The 22,514-nt window shown below is 37.7% G+C and overlaps 1 protein-coding gene across 1 annotated transcript in view; it reads left to right on the plus strand.

Annotated features, from left to right (window-relative positions):
* The window catches only part of LOC122814986 (protein-methionine sulfoxide oxidase mical3a-like), a 663,428-nt gene that overhangs the window by 46,155 nt on the left and 594,759 nt on the right, over positions 1-22,514 (plus strand). The window contains exons 4-5 of the mRNA XM_044087241.1: positions 49-242; positions 4,109-4,198. Coding sequence (XP_043943176.1) covers positions 49-242; positions 4,109-4,198 — 284 coding nt within the window. The remainder of the gene's footprint in view (positions 1-48; positions 243-4,108; positions 4,199-22,514) is intronic.

Consider the following 22,514-nt stretch of genomic DNA (forward strand, 5'->3'; position numbering starts at 1 on the left):
AAGCAGTCAAACAGATGGCTAACTCAGTGTTTTTGTTTTTTACTGCAGTAGTTCTGAATCAGAAATGGAGGAAGAGGACCTACCTGCACCTGACCAAAAAGATGCAGAGTGGAAGGAGGCAATTAATAATGCTCAGCAGAAGGAAAAGTCAGAGACTAAAATGAAAACTGAAGCAGTTCAATACTCAGGAGATGAAGAAGAGGAGGAGGAGGAGGAAGAAGAAGAAGAGGAGTCTAGTGAAGGTAAGCAAGATAATTTAATATATTTAAAGCAAAAAGAAGGTCCAAATTGTCTAAACAAGGCTGTCAGCAGTCAACAACTGAAATAAAACATGCACCAGTCAAGAGAATAATTACTTAAAAAATGACTAGACAACACAAACATAGGATGTATATATATTTCCAGTAAATGGCCATTTAATCAACATTTTGAAAGATTTTCTAAGATTGTTAAACCTCAAAGACTTTTGCACTAAGTAAGGGGATACAGGGAGCATGGGAGGTTTCCCTTAATTCACCCAGCAAAACTGTTTTTAAGTTTTTGTCTGGCTTTCTATTCCTATTAAACTGAAGCCCCTTCATTCCTCCATGTGGAGTATCATCCACCTTAGCCATGGGGATGAGAGACATCCAAAAGAGAGCATCATCAAGGCAGCTATAAGGGTACTTGTGCCCCTCCCCATGTCCATTTCTATTCACTGATGTGGAGGTGGTTCTCCCTTTCCTTCACCCTTTGGGTCTAGCTTCACTCCCCTATACTAGGACCATCCATATTTCATATTGGACTTTAATTGTCCATGGACTAAGAAATTCTACAATTCCAGACCATCTTTGACAGTCCTTCTTCTGTGGGACACTGGCTAAGGTGTGTATTTATTTAGGCTGTAACCCCTCCCCTTATGGTGACTTGTACACTTACATCTCCACAGGGACTTCTTTATGGTCTTTTGCCCAGTAGAGGCATGCTTCTTCACATGCATGGACAAAGGATTCTCTGACTTGGGTATCTTTCACACATATCCCTTAATAAGCATCACCATGCTTTCCATACTGCTGGCCTTTTGCTTACTGGAGTTGCAGAGAATACCTGGCTTCCCCTCCACCATTATGGGAAAGCCATAGGCATTCATTTCCTATAACCCCTACCTGCCTTTCCAGCATCTGAGCTGATACTCAAACTTGGGTCTTCATGGGTGCAATCAAGGCTTTATCCCTCAGCTTCACAAAGTGAACTAACTTGCTTTGACTGACTTTGAACCATTTATAACATACAAGCTATATTAACACCTTAGAATTCATATTTTTCTCAAGATGGACTTTAATGTTCTTTTCTGGTGACAGTATGGTTTGATTGGTATGTTACAAAACCTAAATTATCCATTCCCTGCATCCATTCACATTTGTGTGAAGAGACATTATATGCTTGACTTTTGCACATTGGACTTCGGACTTCCTTGTGATAGTTCCTTTTGAGGTGACCCTGTCTAGCACTGATGGGATTTGCATCCCACCCCTGCTAACCAGATGTCACATGGGGTATGTGAGTGTCAAGGGCTTTGGTCTTTGGATCCACTGCACTCCCACAAATAGGTCAGTTGGCCATGAGAGAGATGGCCTTTCATGTCACACGACTGGCACCCACCAGCTAAATTAGAAAAGATGCACACAGATCTGATTTAGAGACCAATTCACCAATCCAACCTAGCCTCAGGAGTACACACAGAATATGTAGTGGTGCCGTAGGTGTGGACTTCAAACAGCCATACCCAGACTAGGACTCCACTCTTTAAAACATTTTGAACTGAGTTATTGGCCTAGAATGTGGAGTCCATTTCTCACCATTCTCACTGCCGTCAACAGCCCCTTACTCCTGGTAAGTGCTTTTTAAACAAATTATTTTCACATGCACATGTGCACACACACACACATGTGTGTGTGTGTGTGTTTGTGTGTGTGTGTGTGTGTGTGTGTGTGTGTGTGTGTGTGTGTGTGTGTGTGTGTGTGTGTGTGTGTGTGTGTGTGTGGTGGGAGTGCACATCATACGTCAAACTGACATCCTATTTCTAATTTTTTTTTGCCATGTTGCAACACTGAATGTGATAGACTGCACCTTCCTCATGACCATGAATTGGATAAAAGGGGTAATACAAGAATGACCGACTGATTGAATGAATGAATGACCTTAGCATAGCTTTGCCAAAAGAAGAGTTTTAAATATGTTGAATGAAGCTTGACTTCCTTTGCAAGTGAATGAATTTTGGTGGCAGCTTTTTTTTTTAATTATTGCTGCTTAATATTTGAAGTATTAAAACATTGTAAAAGTGTTAAAAAGTTGTCATATGCTCCTGTCAGAAGCAAAGTTTTAACAAAAGTACATATATTTATTCATTGCTAGTTTTTTAAATATGTATGAAAAAGGCAGTGATAATGTACAATTTGCCTTTATTTACTGGCTCACTAGAGTTTTCTTAGTTAATATTGTCACATAAATGCTGTATTCTTTTCATAAGAATTTGCCCACGACATGGCAAGGTGGCACTGAAGGCCACAAAATGTAAAGGATATACTTTTATGATACTTAAGCCTTACACTTAGCAGATCATGCTGTCATGTTAACTTGAAGGTAGATGTTGATGTAACTTTCCAGTAAACTGATGGAATATGACTGTTTTATGTATTGGGGAAATCTTGATGATTTCATTAAGCTGTTATGCTAATATTTTCCCTCGTTTTCTATACTACTGTTGTTTTGATGGTTTCACTTCAGTGATCTCTTAATGTAATATTTGTTTTAAAAATTAAACTTCTGTCTGGCCTTGCTGAAATAATTAATGACATCCTGTTTTGATATATTATGTCCAAAAATATTCTCCTACTTTTTTGTTAGCAGCTAGAATGGGATGTTTGACATTCACTATCCACTCCAGCAGAGTGGACTGAGATTTGATATCTTACATGAAAAACTGTACAGCAGAGGTACAGTGGCTCTCATTCTATAGTGCATCATCATCAGTGCTGGAACATGAATCCGAGTGAGAGGTTAAGGGAACTTCCTTCTAAACTTCACAAAATTAAAGGTGAATTCACAGCATATTGAGGTCATGGATGCTCCACCCACCCATCCTTTCTTGTTTGTTAACTCTAACATCTTTTCCTAAAGTAAATTGTCTCATTTTTAAAAATCTTTAAACTTTCCTGAGTGAACCCTTTTTGCTTTCTTTATATTCTTGGTCAAATTTTATTGGTAAAATACTGAGAAGGGAGATGCCACAAAGAATGTACCACTGATTGTGGTATCAGAGTACACCAGGCAACCCAAAACAGAAGAACTGAAGTGGTACTACAAGGCAGGATGAAGGTTCTGCTTGATTTACATGCTCAGATTCCTTGCAAAATACTCATACAGTAGTTGTATTTTTTTCACTTTTTAGCATGCAAGTAACTAATTTTCCTTGTACTTGTTTCTATAGATATTTTTTTATTATTTGTAATAGTGATAACAATTTGAGGATACTTATTAAAATATACTTTGCATTTCATTGATTATCCAGATTTAGTCAAAGTCTCTTACAAAGCTTTGACTTTATCACCCTCTCAACTGGTTATTGGGACTGGAAAGTCTAATACCAAAAGTGTAGCCAAAATGTTTTATGCTTTATGATTTTTGCTGGTATGCTTATGCTTTTTTGCCCCTGAAGAGCTGTTGTCTCAGCACCATTTTTGACATGCATTTGGAGAGAGGCAGTGTCCCTTGAATTCATATAAATGTAGTATTGAAGGTAAACATTGAAGAATCTCATGCTTTCTCATAACTATGATAGTAAAACCGGTACAGCACCAGTGAGATTATCTTGGAAAGAAGTTTCTTCATTCTGTATCTTAATAAGTGGTCATAAATAGGTGTTTATGCATTGACATTAGTTGCCTAGCAATGTAAACACTAAGTATTTTGATACCAGCAGACTTGAAAAGAGTGACATATTCTTTGGCTGTTCCTCATGTTGTTTCATATGTACTTCTTGCGTATGAGCTTTTCATACTTTTATTCACATGTACATATTGATATTGTGATGTTGTGTGTAAATGGAATATGGCTCCTTCTGCTGCAGAGGGAGAATATTATACCTGGGAAAGAGAACTCCAGTTAGACCTCCGGCTGCAGACTTCCTCAGATGAAGAGGATACTGGTACATATAAAGGTACCCTGCATGGCTTCCTCTTATTGAAGAGCTGGTACTAAATAATCATTAGCTAAAACAATTCCCATATAATGTGCTACATTTTATTCTGTGCTTCTATATAATACTGCATGTTTTTGTCTTGCACAATGAATCTTGGCATGCATTTTGCAGTTCACTAATTTAATATCCACTTCATATTACTGTATTTCAGAACATTTCAAAGATTTACAATACAGTATTTTCAACAAATCTGTACAATAACTTGGATGCTAATCTTTTACCAGCCTCTTTGAGTTTCCAGTTGGTGGAAGCAGTATATGCCTCTTGAATAGCTTATTGTGATCAACTAGATGACAGATATAGGTTTTTCATGTTATTGATTCATTAATGACATTCTGCATGCATAAAACAATATTTTCTATCCTTGTTTTGTAGTTCTAATGTCAGTTTTCCAGTTACTTAATCCACACAGCTTCAACTTTATTTTAGCTCTGAGCGCATCACAAAGTTTAAAAGAAGTACAATTAATAATTAATGAAAGCATACAAAATATTAGAGATGAAATATTATCCAGTACACATAGGCTATGACTATCAAATCACAAAAGCACGTGTGTGCATGTGTGTCTGTGTGCGCTTGTGTTTGCGCGCACGCGTGTGTGTGTATGTGTGTGTGTGTGTGTGGTGTCTGTCTGTACATAGGAGTTTGTCTGTTTGCCTGTGCATAGGAGTGTGTGTGTGTGCGTGCGTGCGTGTGTGTGTGTGTGTGTGTGTGTGTGCGTGTGTGTGCGCACGCGCGCATGCACACATGTAGGTAGAACCCTGATTGTGACTTGCACATCTTGTATTTGGTTAGCAGTCCTGGTGCTGTAGAAGCTGGCAAGGAGAAGAGTGACAAGGCAATGGTCGCATGCCTGTCTTTGGGAGAAGATTGTGTGCACATGCCTGGGATGTACACTTCATAACTAGAATCCCCTTTGGAGACTGTAAATCTGAGAGAGCCACTTGCTACAAAGAGGGCAGGGTTTTTGAGGGTTGTGCCACTTGCAGAAATGAGAAACACCCATAACAAAAGACCAATGTTCACCTTTCCTTGAGCATCTGTGGATATGCATAAAGGCACTTTAGGACCATAAAGTACAAAAATCCCATTCCTCCTGCAGATTATGTTATCTTTTTAGTACATTTGATTCTCACACTGACAGGATCAAATGGACAGTATGACTGCTGTTCTTGAGAGAATAAATGGGTTAATTTAGTTTATGGGGGTGGGGGGAGTATCAATAGTTAATTGAGGGAGATGGTTGAGAGTCAGGAGAAAATATTACACTGTGTTCTCTTATTTTACATAATCATACAATGTTTAGTCAGTTCCTGATCATAAAGGCTCATAAACATCTCTGTACTGCAGTGGTGAAAAACTGGGATTCAGAAGACACTCAAAGTGTAAGTTATTCCAAAGTATAAGTACTGTGTAATTGGCATTACATCACGATAAGTCACACTCTAAGTGCTTATTGAATCTACCCAAACTCAATAATCCTCTAGTATTAAATTCTGAATTGTTTTCCCCTCCAGTTTAACAAACCTTCAGTATATGTTTGGGTTGTGTCTTTTGCTGACAGATACTAGGCGCCCTTTCCATGGGCGTGCCCACTTGGGTAGAATGGTTTTTCAAAAGTGAATGTTTCTGCCTCCCATCAGTGGGTTCTGGTGCTCTCTCCTAACCTCCAGCTTGTGTGCACTTTGCATGTTTTCACTGCATATGTATTGGTTTTTGTCTAGATATTCTGGTTTTCTCCCACCTTTCAAAAATACTTGATTGGCTTCAGCAACTGTCCATATATTTTTGCATTTATGTTGACTTTGTGGTTTAGGTTTTGCTGAAAATGATCTTAGAAGAACTGGTTCTCTTCTCCGTTTTGCAAGTAAATAAATTAACTTCATAGTTATTATCCAGCTTAGACTCCAACTGAAACACCTTACTGTTAGAGATCCTGCTGCTTCACTGTGTGTAGTAACTGTGAATTTGCTGTTCACTTCCTCACCTCTTGAAGTGATTTAACTCTGTTTGGTAACAGTTGTGTACTATACGAACATCATTTCTACAGGCATCACTTTCTAAAGTGTTATCATAAGTCATATGTTTGGTTAGAAGGTTTAGAAAAGCAGAGCAAAGTCTCTTTCTAGTTAACAATAAAATCTAAGTCTGTAATAGATGTTAGAGGAGCTGTCCAGGCATTGTGGGTTGAACAGCCAAAACCTTCTTATTTTCCTTGGAGAAGCATTTGGGGAGATCCCACTTTGGGATTATAATTTAGTCAGCTTCTAAGGGACATGATTTCAGAACATTATGGAAAGAAAAAGTACAATTGTGTAAGATCTTGCTATAACAGTAGAGGACCTACTTCTCACTGTGGAAGTATTCTTCAATCTTGAGATATCCTGACAAGGATATCTGAACATCCAGCCAACTTAGCAAAACCTTTACACAATCCAGGCACATTATGTCAGACATATGTCCTAAGTGCAAGGTGTGTGGTAATATGTGATGTAAAAGCACCTAATCCTCAGAACTGAAGTGTCCCAGAAGAACCAGGGCAACCCCAGAGAAAAGCAATAACATGTACATCCAGGAAGGGAAGAAGGAAAAAAGGATGTGAGAAAGACCACTCAGACAGAAGGAAGCAACAGAAAGTAACAGGTGGTAGATAGGAGGGACAGAAGAGTGCCACAGTGATTAGCAGGGCATCAACTGTTATGGTAAGATCTTACACAAGTATGCTATGTCCTTGTTTAGCACTGTTGTAGTATTATATACTAAAATAATATAATTTTATATACTTTGAGGGTGATTACTACCACCAGAAAGAAGGAGTGGCTATGGGATCAGCCTGCGCCCCCATATTTGCGAACACCATTATGTTATATTGGGAAAGGGAATTTTTTAATTCTGAACATAAGCAACATATAGTTGAATACTTCAGGTTTTTGGATGACATTTTATCCTATGGAAAGGAACAAGGGAGGATATTGAAATATTTATAAGATATATTAATTATACTACTTCCTTTTTGAAATTTACCCATCAGATTGAGACTGACGACACACACTTTCTGGATGTAAAACTTACTAAAGATAGAGTAAATAAATATTACAAGTCCAATATATATAGGAAGGAACACTTTTCGAATGCCTACTTACGCTATCATAGTGATCATTCAAACCAACTTAAGAAAAATATAGTTAAGGGCCAGATGATTAGGATGGCCAGGATGATTTCAGATGATGTAGAGTTTATGAATTAAATCACCTTCCTAGAGGGTTTATTTAAGGAAAGGGGGTACCCCATGGAACTTATTACCTCGGTTAAAGAATATGTTGTTTCAGGGAGAGGTACAAAATACATACCACTTTTAAATAATGGTTATCAGGAATCAGAGGTAACTGAACCTGAAGAAAATAATATTGATAATAATAACATTGATACTGACAAGAGAAAGGAAACAAACTTTACACCTTATCTAACTACAACATATTTTTACGGTACAAGTTGGTTTAAGAAGGGCATACATGAAATATGGGATATGTTTAAAAGTGTTGCAACCAGAACTGAAGTTTTTAAGAATCAATTGAGATTTAGTTTTAGAAGGAATCCCAATGTCAAGAATATTATAGAAAGAAAGGGAATTCAGGTTGAAGGGACTAGCAGGAAACATGGAACATACAAATGTGGCAGATGTGCACAATGTCCATACATTTACGAGAATAAAGAGATTAGGATACCCAGTATTCCATTTAAATTAACAGCTAAAAACTACAGCAGTTGCTACACAAAAGGGGTGGTCTATTTAGTGATCTGTAGGGAATGTGAAAGTTATTATATTGGAAAAACAGAAAGACAGTTAAAAAACAGAATTTATGAGCACATTAGAGACATAAATAGACATAACGAGAATAATGCACTATATAGGCACGCCATGAAATGTGCAAAGGCTGATTTTAAATTCTGGGTACTTGAAGTGGTGGGATACCCAGAACGAGGAGGTGACTGGGAGACTAAAGTGGAATACAAGGAAATGATATGGCAGTTAAAATTAGATGCAAGTTGTGAGAAAGGTTTAAATGACCACATTTCTATTGTTCCAGCACTCAAAATATTAGCCACGGACCCCAAAATTACAAACTACAAAGTAACAGAATAACATAAATAAACACAAACACAATGAAATTAAGCAATGTGGGGAAGTTTCTTGATAATATGATCCAGTGTCTTCATCCAATATTTAATATAGCACTTATTTAATATGAATTATATTTACACTTATACCTGTATTTATATTTGTATGTATATAAATCTATATCTATATTTATATTAATATTTATTAAAATAAGGTTTTTTAAAAATAGTATATGCGGTTTTATGTATTATACATTATTATATATTTTTTTAAAATGTATATATTTATATATTATATATTTTATATATTTATATACGTACATTTATTTATTTATATATTGGTTTATTTATTAATGTACTTTTTTCATACACATTTTCTAAACATACTCACTCTTGCATAAACATGAATTCCTTCACATCTTTTTATAACTTATGTTTTTATAAATTACATTTTTACAAATTATGTATTTATATGAACATTGACAACGTTTAGTATAAAAATGACATTAATGTATATGCAAAGGAGGTAGTTTTAGCTACTTATACATCATCAATGCTGTGTGATACTCAGACTTCTTACAAACATGTGTATTTTCATTATTTGAATTATAGGTCCCTGGGTTCAGGTCACGATATACAGATTTGACAATTATATATTATATATATTATATAGATTTGACAAATAACTTAAGCTTCCTTCATGCAGAATATTATGGTTTTTATTTTTATTTTTATTTTTATTTCTTATTCTTTATTATTTTTCATCTTTGAAGCACAAATTAAGTTTTTAACAGGGTTTATTTATTATTTGTATCATGATGAATTATTATCCTAAGCATTAAGAAAAAGCGCCTACATTTGTATTATGTTTTAAAGTATGAATGTGGCTTTAAATGGAAGAGATGTTAATAGGGCAATGGTTTCATTGCTTAATGATTGTATTGTTTAATGATTGCAATTAATGAAATATTGATGAACATAAAAGGAAAGCTGATGGTTAACAATTTATTCTGATGAAGTCTCTGTCTGGGGAGACGAAAGCGCTTAATCGATTTCGTTTTGGGATGTGTTTTGTTTTATGTAATAAAAGGATTTATTACACTTCGGAGTGATTTGCCTGCATTTCTGGAATTAGGATAACCTTCATTGTGCCGGACACCTTTGTGGTTATTTGGTTGTTGTTCCTGCTTTTTGGTTACTGTTGTAGTATTATTCACTCTTGGGAAATACAAAAGCTAATAGGTGGAAGAAGTCATAGACGAGCCATCCAAAAACCCATGTAGGATGGCCCTGGTAACAATCAACCTCATCTTAAAAATGACACCCAGCTTATAATGTTTGGTGAAAGTGTGAGCAAAAGACCAAGTAGCAGCTGTGAGATGGCTCTCCTATCCATACGATTGAAAAAAGAACCAGAAGAGCCCACTGCCCTGGTAGAATGAGTGCAAACAGAAGAGGAAAGCTGCTTGCTATGAAAAGAATAGCAAAAGGAAATGGCCTTAGAAATCCAGGAGGAGATAGTTTGCTTAGATAGTACCAAATCCAATCTCCTGACATGAAAGGAAACAAACAACTGCTCATATTTCCTGATATGTTTTATCATGTCTAGGTAATATCTGAGCTGTCTTTGTAAACAGAAGGTGTGAAGAACCCTCTCACTAGGATTTTTGGAAAAGGGAAAAAAGAAGGAAAATGAATGGACTGATTCAAGGACAAATTATTAAACACATTGGGTATAAAAGAAGGATTTGTATGAAAAAACACCATAACCTTGTGAAAAAACAAAAACAAGGTGAAACTGCCATGAGTGCTTGAAGTTCAGAGACCCTCTTAGCAGAAGTAAGAGCTATTGAAGATACAGTCTAGTATAGTGTTGTAGAGAAGAGAAAACTGGAGGTTCAAAAGGGGACTGAGTCAATTTCTCAAGAACAAAATTAAGGTTCCAAGAAGGAGGAATTGACTTTGGAAGCCAAATGTGAAGGACGTCTTTCAGAAATTGTTTGACTTCAAAACTAGAAGTCATAAGTGGATTCAGCGACGGACAAGTGGAAATGGCTGACAAATGAACTTTAACAGACGAATATGCCAAACCAGACAAGAAAAACTCACACAAACAAGAAAGAACCACAGTAATACCCACAGAAAAAAAAGGTCCAGGTCATGCTTGAGACACCAAATAGAACATCTCTTCCATTTAGTCATATGAGATTTTCTAGTAGTGGGTTTTCTAGCCTCCTGAAAAAGCCTAAGCATGTCCTCAGAAAACTGGTATCTAAAAGTTATCAAAAGGTATCACTGAAAGTGTCAAGTGAAGGGTGGGTAAGTGAGGGTGAGTGAGAGATCCCTTGTCTTGTGTATATACATCCTGTGTGTTAAGTTATGATGATAGCCCTTGGCCAGATGAAATAGAAGAGGGAACCAGTGCTGTCTGGGAATAAAGGAAGTCACCAGCAAGATTTGGGGCCTTTCCCGCATGATCTTGTGCAGGCTTTTTGGTAATAGAGGAAGAGGAAGATAGGCATATGGAAACATTTCCTTCCAAAAAAAAAGCACATGGCATCCACTTTACAAGCCAGAGGATGTGTCACTCTTGAACAGGGAAGTTGTCTTTTAGGACGAGAGGCAAAAAGATCTACTTGAGGAGTAGCCCACTGATATACAATGTCCAGAAACACATCCATATGAAGCTTTCTTTTGTGAGGATTTGTCCTGGACATGCTCAAAGTGTCTGCCACAAGTTTGTTCTCTGAGGGAATGTAAACCGCCTGAAGAACCAAGTGATGGCAGACTGCAAAATCCCAAGCCTGTAGAGCCAGCCTGCAAAGAAGGTAAGATTTTGTGCCCCCTTGTTTGTTGATATACTACAAGGCTGTGGTATTGTCTGTAAAACCCTTTAAAGGACTTGGAACCCAAAAGGAGTGAAAAGCCCAAAGAGGTAGAAGTAGAGTCCTTATCTCCTCGATGTTGGCATGGTCTGCTAGTTGTGCATAGGACCAAAGACACTGGATTTGTGGATTGTTGGAGGAGGCTCCCCAACCTTGATTGGAAGCATCCTAGTACAGCTCCTGAGTAGGGAGTGGAACCTGTTAAAAGCAGACCTGGATTCAGGAAAGTCTGGAGAATCCACCAGACAAGGCAAGAGAGAAACCAGATACTCCAGAGGATGGTAGTGCTGGAGCCAAACAGTCCTGACATACCATTGAAACTTCCTCATGTGGAGTTTGACAAAGGGAGCTTTGGGAATGGCAGATGCCAGAGCTCAAAGAAATTCCCTTACAGGAAGGACTGGAAGAGGTTAAAGGGGCTGCAAATAAGCAGTCAAAGAGAGGACCTTGGGAGGTGTGGAGGCAAGCCGACATTGGAATGGTCTGAATTCTGAAACCCAGAAACACTTGCTCTTGAGAGGTAGTCAACAGAAAATTTTTGAGATTGAGGGTGAACCCCATACTGCATGGAAGATAGTGAAGTGCAGATCCTGAAGCAGGATCTGCTAAGAGAGGACTTGAATCAAAAGGTTGTGCAAACAAGGGACTATCTGAATTCTGTGGAGTCTGCAGGGCTTTTGTAAAGATCCTTGGAGCTGTATATAGATTAAACGGTAAAGCAATGAATGATAATAATAAGAAGAAACAGAAAAATATAAAACCTTTCTGAAGAGAGGGTGAATAGGAATGTGTAGGTTAGCATCCTTCAAATCCAGGGATACCAGAAAAGCTTGAGGAAGTAACACATTGAAAAGTGTCTGAAGAGCCAACATCCTGAAAGAGGGAACCTTAAGAAAGGTGTTGAGAAAGAACTCATCTAAAATGGGCCTCCCTGGCCTGTCCTTCATAAGAACCAGAAACATCCTGGAATAAAAAAGCTGTTACCTACTGAAACAAGGGAACAATGGTTCCATGTATCACCAGATCCTAAAGAACTAAAGTAAAATGTGGAAGCTGACATGGAAGAGGCTGAGGAAGGCCTAGGAATGGAAGAAGGGGCTTCCAGACCATAAAATATCCATTTTAGATAATAGAAACACCTAAAAATCCATGGCTATCTGTTGCCAAATAGGAAAAGAAAGAGTCAACCTGGGTGAACAGAGGAATCTGGGCGAGGTGTAGGAGTGGCGGAATGTCAAAGAGAACACATTTGTCAGGTAAACAAGGCATCCGACACTTAGAATCCTAAGAAGACATGTCTGGAAAAACACTCCTGTAAGCCCTCTTGCTCCTAAAAGGTGGATTATGCTACCTATGAAACAAAGGAAAGCTTAGGGGGGATAATTTCTCTGAAATTAGGAACAGGATAGACAAGGATTTGTTTCAAATCCCACATAACTTTATCCTTATTATGAAGGGTCTTACACAATTCAGCAATAGAAGTGTCAGAGAGATCCTGGTTATCAAAGAGGGAGTCTAATAATTTGGCATTGATGTTTTCAGTCAGAGCTTAGAGGTGCAACCAAGAGTACCTCCTCATTAAAGATCCAGATGCAACTGGCCTAGAGGAGGCATCAGCAGCACCATATGTGCTTTTAAAAGAATGATGAACCACCTGAGAAGCTCAAAAGAGATATGGCAGAAGTCATACCCTCTGAATCATGCATATTAGCCATAATGCCCACAGGTTAAGAGAGAAGAACCAGGACATATTTAGTCATATGGGTCTGGTAATTAATAGCCCTGAAAGCTATGGTAGCAGAGGTGCATACTTTTTTTACCATACCTGTCCATGGCACAGCAGTCTTTATCTGAAAGTAAAGACTTAGAAGAGGAAAGCAACTTGGAAGGGTTATCACTGGCTACAGAAATAGGAGCAGAATTAGAAAAGGGCTTTTATACAAAAACTTTTTAGCTTCAGGAACTTTTGAAGAACCTGTCTAGTGTCTTGGGGCAGAAGGCTGAGAATCAAGGGCCTGAAAAGCTGCAGTGAAAGTATCCAAAAGGACATCCAGCACTGGAGGACTGCAGAGGGCTGCGAAGAATCTGTTTGAAAGAGTTCATAGCACCTTTGTTGAACATCAGAAACCTAGGAACACTCCAACTTAGTTTCCATCATAAGAAGAGAACAACTCTTCCACTGAGGAGTCAAGAAAAAGTGAATCTTCTTCCTCAGACCCCAAGGCAAGAAGAGAGTGGATCTGAAAGGAGTAAGCCATTAACTCCTCACCAGAGTCTAACTCTTCACCAGATGAATCAGAATCCCCAGGACATTTGGAAGGATTGGAAGACCAGGGAACAGAAGCAGGAACAGATAATCCTTAAGGGGGGGGGGGGGCTTAAGAGCCATAAGAGCATTGAAAAGTCCCTGAGTAAAATCCTGCCATTCTTTGCAGATATCCTTAGCCACAGAGGCTAACTGTTTAGTCTTCTGTGTCTTTTTCAAAGCAATATCAACTTTAACAAATGTAGGAGATTAAGATCCATGCCTAGATTTAATGACAGTACCAGGCACCTCCTTCCTAATAATTACTTGGGGGAATCCCCCTACACCCATCTTGAAATAATCAGCCATGGTTCCCCAACACATCTGCACCCTACATAAGCATAGCCTCAGTGGACGTGCAGGTAGACAGCTCCGTTTTGGCCTCCAACTGCATTGTGGCAGAGCGATCTGCATTGGCACTGGTCGGTGCTGGGTTCTTCATCCAACCCAACAGAGAGGTCTGGAGGAGGCTGTACAGCAGCAAGATCAGTACTCCCCTTTTTGGCTTTCTTCTTAAGGAGCAGCTCAACATCGGCGCAGGTAGATTCAGCCATGGTACCCCGAGCCAAAAGCTGCAACCACTGTTTTTCCAAGTAAATAAAAAGTGATGACAGTCAACTGCAGGGTGTCTTATGGACACATGCCTGTCAAATCCCACAATGCATATGGTAGTGTGTAGCTCCTAAAAAAAGAGGCACTTTGTGCATCTGTCTTTATGTGGAATCTGCCTCCTACACTTATATTTTCCCTTCCTGGGTGACATGTAAATTAAAGTAAAAAAGAAGGGAAAAGAAAGGAAAGTAGAGACCCTAACAGGGCACTTATCTTTAGAAGGCTCAGTAGTTGAACCAACTTGGTGAATGGCTTACAGACCCAAATCAAAGGTTGCATTTGGACTGGTGGCAAAGAAGTTCTGATGATTAGGTGCTCATATATGCCACATATGATGCCTAGAACAGGATTTGGTATGCTGGCCAGATTGGCAGGCTATCCCAAGAGTAAAGAATACTGAAAGACTAATAAGGAAGGACATCTTGTCAGGGCTTTGTGGGAGGAAGTATTCATGCATAGGTAACACATGGCTCTATTGCAGACTTTTTGCACACTTCTTTGCAAAAAGTGAAGATATAGCAAAGAAGACTACAGCAAAAAGCCAAGCTGTCCTGAATGATGACAAAGCAGCACTCATCTCTCACTTCCACCAATAATAGCTGGAACCGGCTGGGACAAGGGAATGAGTAGGTCATTGGGACAGTGAGATCTGTGTTAGAGTCATGTATTGATTCAAAAATAATTAAACAACGTTTTCTACTGTTAAAGATGTAACTGTACAATGTCAAAGTGTTTAATTTTACCAGTGCAGAGTTAGGTAAGAGGCCTGTAGAATTGTACTGCAATTAGTTTCTGTCTAGAGAAGCTAAGAAGGCAAAGTGCAATACACTGGCAGATGCAAAATTAACACATAACAAGTGAACAAGGGTATGAGTTGTGAGTACAGTGGCAGACACTGTAAATCCATTGGGGGTGATTATTTATGAGTATCCCATAAATATAAATGGGGAAGCTGAGGTATAGAGCAGACCATAAGATGTGAAATAAGTTACTATGTTCAAGCTGGCAGAAGAATAAGACAAACACATCAGTATACAGTAAGTGTTAAGTAGAACAAGGGCACAAACTTATGTAAACATGTATAAGGACCCAGAATGTGTACTCTGATCAACTCAAGTTACTACTTAAGTGAAAGCTTACTGTAAACAATATATGGTAAGTAAAATGGACACAGAACTAATGATGTCACTTAAGCTAATGCGTACATTGTAAATTTTATGCAGCATTTTTTGAAGGAGGCTTTAAAGTTGCTGTACACCTGAATGCTCTATAGGTAAAGTGGCAGTCTATGCCGTTGCAGTGGACCAGCTTTGGAAACTCCTGCCTCTACAGTTAGTAGATAACCTGCATGTGTCTGGAAGACCATTCCCATTTGATCAAAGGAATGAGGGGAAGAAATTAGCATGTTGTTTCCTGATTAAGAAATGACACAAGCCTTAATACTCTGCTTGTTGTATAGACGTTAAGGAGATAGTTGTGATTTAATTAAATAAGGAAATGTGTTCTTTCTTACTTTTATTTTCCATAGTCTGTAGAAAAAAATCCTCTGTGACAGATTGCAAAGATGGATAATTTGTCATTGTTCCTTTGTTTTTCTGCAAAAAACTGTTAAATTTAACAAATACATAAGAAATTTTAAAGAAAAAAACAGGAAGACATTTCCCATAATCAGAAATGCAGAAAAGAAAACGTCTACAAAAACAGAATATTTAGTTAATTGTGGTATTTTGTAATGGTAACCACTGAAGCTGAAACCAGCTCTTCAAAAGCTATCCTGCGTGAATAATTCCATAACATAGTTTTTAAAGTTTTGCAGTGTTCTAAAGAGTTTGATGTGAAACTCTGGCACAACATAATTAATCTAGGCAACTTTGTTTGCTGCTTAATTTGCAAGTAGAATTTCTATTTTGAAAGCAGAAAATCAGTATGATTGTATGACAGGCAATAAAAACATATCAAAAGATGTATATCAACTTATTTCATTACAGTGCACAGTGTTAAAATGCATTGTTGCTGAATTTGACTTATGTTGTCTTACATCAAAATTCCATCTGAATAAAGCAAATATTTGTGGAGATATGTATTCATCTTCTAAACCTGCAAATTCCCTCTAAATAAAGTTTGATTGCATAACCTTCCTACTGGATAGCATTCATAAATTTAGCTGCACTTGCTTGTTATGAACAGTGATGTGGTTAGTGCACAATAGTTGCATGAAGGCTGTAAAGCAGTTTATGATTAAGGGGAATCAGGAAAAATTGGTAACATAGACATTTGTGTTGCTGCAGTGGCATGGGGCTAGGCCAGAAACTTGACTTTTCAGGAATAAACTGTTTGTTCTTGGGTAAACCACATTTCCAAAGTACATTATATTGCAAAAGTAGCTGGTAAAAGTATCCTCAGAGTATTAGAGAGTTAGCATATCTGTGTTTTGGATCTTATCATTATGCAGTTTTCTTTGTCTTAAAGTACCTTGGAGTTATTGAGCTTGTATACTGACCCCAGGGAGAAAGTGTCTAATGTGTGCGTTATTTTTTGTTATATAAGTATATCATGTGTGACCACTGGTGGATACTGGTATTTGTTTCTCTCTTGCTCTTCCTCCTTTTCTTCTCTCCTTTGTACCTTCCTTTATTTTTTCTTTATTTTGAAGTCTGAATGGGCTGTTTATAAAGTATCTTTTTTGGGTCTCTCAGAAGAGTTGCCAGTTTGTAAATACTTTCAATATGCTTACCGCAGCACTTGATTCTGCAGTGGACTGGGCTTTAACTGTACACATGGTGTTTTTCTCTAGATCAAGTGTCTCAGTTTGTAGTTAACAGGACAATTTACTAATTTTGGTTGACAAATTATGTGATATATAACATAACAGTTGTTTGAAGAAGCTTACTGTTGACTGATTATTGACAATGTCTAGATATAAATTTGCATCCGAGTTCGCTTCGGTAAAATTGACCTTATAATCCATTCCTTGTACCTGGTTAAATCATTACAAGTAAGTAAATGAAAATAATTCAGACTGTTTGACAAAAGAATTAATTTAGGGGGAAAGGTCTTAAGTGTAGACTATCAAAAACTAAGCTAATAAACCATGTTAAGCTATTGATAGAGTTGCAACTTAACCTGACAATGAAAGGGGACAGTCAGCAAAATAGATATTTATTGAAATGCAGGGCTATTGATGGTGTGCAGAGGCAAAGCAATAACATTTTACACCATTTATTATTTTCTGTGGTGTACTGCAGTACAGCAGATTAATTTTCCTTAGTTCTAGACTAACCTCTTTTGTTATTACAGATTCGAAAAACAGTGCAACTAGTATTATATCAGTAGGTGATAGTGCAGAATCTAGTTAATGTGTTGTATGCTGTGGTTTGTACGTTTAAAAGTGTATGCTAGGTTATCGACCACTAGAGCCCTTATAAGCCTAAACATACAACCCAAGTGTGACCTACAAATTTGATTTATATAGGTGGTGATTTACTGACTGCCTTTGTCCATCAGAGATATAAGAGACAGACCAGGGGCAAATTTCCAATTACCCATCCATTGGTCCAAGTTGCACTTAAAAAGAGATAGGCTGGAACTCTGTTTCACATGGCTGGGGAGCCTGTTCCAGAGAATGTGAATTCTCTGATTAACATATCTGTCTCTACAATATGTCCTATTTGTGTTACAAGCAAAATTTAGGTCTTTTAATTTAGTAGTTCTGATACTGTTTGTTTTGCGGATATGCAAAATATTCATCAAAACTGGCTTCAGGGATGCCCGGTATGCCAGCCAAAGATCACTTCTCAGAAGTCTGTGTGCTATAAAGTAAGAGACAGGGCTTTGAGGTGATCAGTGTAGGACATTGTGTTTACTCCCTGTATTCCTTTTGTAAGGAACCTTTGTGGACGTTCCAGTTTCTGTATGTATCCGATCGGGTACATACCGAAGGGGGCATTATACTCTATAATGGATCTGATGAGGGCCGAGTATAGTGGTATGATGACCTCTCTAGATCTAGATACCCTGCCCTTGCTTATATCCCACAGCCTTTACTGTTTAATCATGCTTGAAGCACATGCTACAGCCTGTGTTTCCTCTTGCCCTGACACTTTTTATTCTTGTCCTGTTTCTGTTTCTCTTCCAGATATGAAAAACAGCTTATACATTCTCAGTTAACTGATATTTAGATTCAAGAAAATATGCACTGGCTATCCCTAAATAAGCAAACTAAATTGTGCACTGTTATATTTTATATTACCTTGCTAAAGACTGCTAAAGAGTGCTTGGGGTGCATTTACTTGCAAAAGTAGGACCACACTACTACTTTTTTCCTCCAAATCCCTCTCCATCTTTGTCTTCTTCTGGCTTTCTCCCAGTTAGGGGTCACCACAGTAGATCACCTGTCCACTCATAATTGGCAGTGGAGTTTTATGGTATCAAGTTGCCATCCTGACGCCCAACCTTCCACGGAAGGTACACACACGCACGCACTCACGCCTAGGGCCAATTTGGAGTATCCAATCCACCTACAGCATGTCTTTGGGATGTGGGAGGAAACTGGAGCACCTGGAGGAAACCCACGTGACCACAGGGAGGACATGCAGACTCCGCACAGAAGGCACCCCAGCCGAGGATCGAACCGGAGGACCTCTTGCTGTGAGGTGGCAACACTAACCGCTGCACCACCGCGGCCCTTTCTCATGAAAAAACAAAACTGAAATTCCTCTCTCTTGATAATACAACCATTGAAGCCATTTCTCATTTCAAATTATTAAGGGTGGTAGTGGATGATAATCTTACATTTGACCTGCATATACAAAATTGCATAAGAAAAACTCATCAAAAACTAGGGAGACATAACTACACTTACCACATCTCCTACCCACACTGGTTTATGGCACTGCCATCGTTACTAACCTCCAGGCTTCACAACAATTAAAACTTAAACAGTACTATAACAAAGTTGCTAAATTTGCAGCAAACACCACTTTTAGAACCCACTACTGTGGGCCTAAGTTTGTTAGAACTGCCTCATCAACTACCATATACCCAGCTTCTTACCGTCTATAAAATTATCCCAAAACAAAATTGTCTAACTGCCACCTGCCTGACCAACACTAAAAACTATTCTACACAACTGTGTTCCCAGTCAGTCATTGTGATTCAGTGACCAAAAACTGTTTACAAACCTATCAAATCTGCTAGGCATTGTCTGTACTTGCACAAGGTTGCTAATGTCTGCAACTCCTTACCTGTATCCATCAGATCAACACCCTCTGTCCCATCTTTCATAACCACTCTGAAAGATTTCCTAGCTAAAATCTGGCTCTATTCATGTGAACAAGTGCACTTTCATTCCTTATACCTCCATACTCTCCCTTCTTCACTTACTTCCTTACTTCAATCAAATTCTCTTCCCTGACTTTCTCTGAATATACCATATGCCTGTTTTCCATCACTTTATATTTGCAGTTCTTGTTTGTATTAAACTAACGTACCTCGAAATATTAAATGATTGTCATATAACTTGCGTCAGTTCTTTACCTCAATGTTATGTCTAATTTGTTATAATTATTTAAACTGCAGATGTTTTTGTTTTATTACTGAAGACTGTAAAGTTATTGTTCTTAAAATATTTTGTAATAATTTGGAGCTTTTCTCCCTGGGCCTCTACTAAAAATGGGCTTCTACACCAGTCGGATTTTCCTGGTAATCAAATATCAATAAACAAATACATAAATACAATATTCCCTTCCATGTGTCAAACTTCATTTATTTTCATTCAACTACTTTCTAATTCCATTCCCCTTTAAGTAGTAATTATAGCATTTCTTATTGAAATGCCTCAGAATTCATGATTCATTATTTCCTGACTAAGTATATATACCTGTAGACGGATAGTCTCCTTCCAGAAGCAATTGCTAAAATATAAAATATAAATAGATAATAACATTACAGATGCTTGAAATAGCTCTTCTCAAATGTTGGAAAGCTACCATTTTTCATGCTTTCCATTTTCTAGTCTGTTTGCAGTAGAAATACTAGGAAATTATCATAATTTAATATACATATAATATAATCAATACACTTTACATCCCCATAGCAACCTAAGATCACAGTGGTATACTTCTTAAAATGTTACAGTATTAAACCCAGGCATATTACAATCACGAAACATGTTCTTACTTTAACATCACAAGCATAAACAGCAGTCATTAGTAAGAGTCCCCATTTCACATTTTAAATACTTCTGCATACTGTACAGTAGAACTTTACAATATGGCATACGTTTTATTTCAAGAAATTTATCAGTCACTTATTACTAAGAAAATAAAACTTTTTTTTACTCACAGTTACATCTTCAATCCATTCATTGTCCTTCTAAATATTAATGACAGAGTGGGAATAATGCTGTAAAGTCCTCCCACTAATTTAACACTGTCAACAAGTTTCCATTCTTTTGTTGACACTTATTCTTGCAGAAACACAGTTCTCTTGTCAGAACTGCATGTTATGAAAATGACAGTTTTTCCATTTATTTCTTAAATTCACATAATTGCTGGTCTTCTTCCTTCCTTATTATCTTTTTAAACAAGAAACATCTTTATTAAATTATCAGTTATGATATAGGTCATCATACATTTGTATAAGTGAAAACAAACGTTGTTGCCTCACAGCAAGAGGTTCTCCTGTTCGATTCTCGGCTGGAGTGCGGGGAGTGCCTTCTGTGTGGAGTCTGCATGTCCTCCCTGCGGTCGAGTGGCATTCCGAAAGGCATGCGTGAATGGGCGTGCCTTCGTTGAAGGTTGGGTGTTGAGCTGGCAACTCGGCACCGTAAGAATCTACTACCAATCATTAGCGGACTGGAGTTCTGCTGTGGTGACCCGTAACCGGGAAAAGCCGAAAGACAAACAACAACAACAACAACAACATTGACGCAGTTTTAGTTGCAAACATTATGCATCATTTATAGTCTATCTAGTCACTGTCAGTGAAATATTGCAAAGCTCATTCAAATCCTTCCTTCTTTTAAACCTAATTCCTCATCTGCATGTATTGTTCCCACAATTTCCATTTTTTCTATGTAATTTGCTCCTACCCTTTTCTAAAGATCCCATTTCAAGCTGTTTCACCTCTGTTACTATATTCACTACTTCTAGTACAGTTGGTTTAGACCTTGATTTCCATTTCCTAGTAACTGCTTTTTTGGCAGTCACCATAATTAAACTCAACAAGGCCTAACTATGTTTAGGCAATTCCAATTCTGTATCATAGCTCAAAAAAATCATTTTCTTAGTCATACCAATCTGCTCACCCAGTATTTCTGATAGAGTAATCTGCCAACCCATTACACTCCCAAAAATATGTTCCCAATTACCTCTTTCTTCCCATCACACCTCCAACATTTCCTATCTACCTGAGGAAAGTCTACTTGGGGTATAAAAACACCTATATAAACACTCACTGCTAAATCTTCTAGACTTTGTTGCATATTTGGGAGACATACATATTATTCCCCATTATTTCTTTGTGAATTGCTTATCCATTCTCGCTTTCTAATCCTTTCTAAACACCTCTGACTGATTCTTATAGTTGTCATGCAATATTTTATATGCTGTACTAAGTATTCCTTGTTTAACAGCAGATTCTGCTCTAGATTCTACTAAAAACTCTATCAGTGCTGGTCTTCCACTTAGGATCCCCTATTTTTTTCTCTTTGCCAATACTCTGATTTCAGTCCTTGATAGCAAAGACAATTTCATTACTCTGATATCAGTCCTTGATAAGAAAGGCAATCTCTAACCTGCAGTCCAAATAAATTATTTATAACAAAACAGTTAATGCTCAAATGAAACCAAGCCAAGCAAAAATAAAAAAATGAAAATAAAACTAGGCTGAGCAAAACATGATAACAAGGATAAACGAAACACGTGTTAAGTGTTAAGGTCTGCTATTGCTGGCACTGTCTTTTATTTTTAAACCTGTTTTTTTTTAAGTTTTGCTTGCACATTTTTGGATCGTTTTTTTTGTTTGGACTCAGATTGGATCTATTCTGCTGCATTTTTGATATCCTCATTGTTTTGTTTTGCTCGGCGATATTTTTCATTTTATTATCCAAATAAATTATTTGCCTCTTCCCATTCTATTACTTTTCCCTCTCTAATTATTTCCTCCCAGTACCTTGGTTCTTCTGCCAGTTTTCTCCAATACATTCCAGCCCCTTCTTGCCTATTTTCTGTATCCCCTAATTGCAGTCATCCCTATCGGCAGAATCTCCTTTCTCCAATCCCATGTTGGCTTAGTTCTTAGAATATTTTCTTCTATTTTATGAATGTAATAATCTGTATAGTTATTGTTATTC

The sequence above is a fragment of the Protopterus annectens genome, chromosome 11.part0 (assembly GCF_019279795.1).
Source record: "Protopterus annectens isolate FY-2018-M chromosome 11.part0, PAN1.0, whole genome shotgun sequence".
Taxonomy (NCBI): Eukaryota; Metazoa; Chordata; order Ceratodontiformes; family Protopteridae; genus Protopterus; species Protopterus annectens.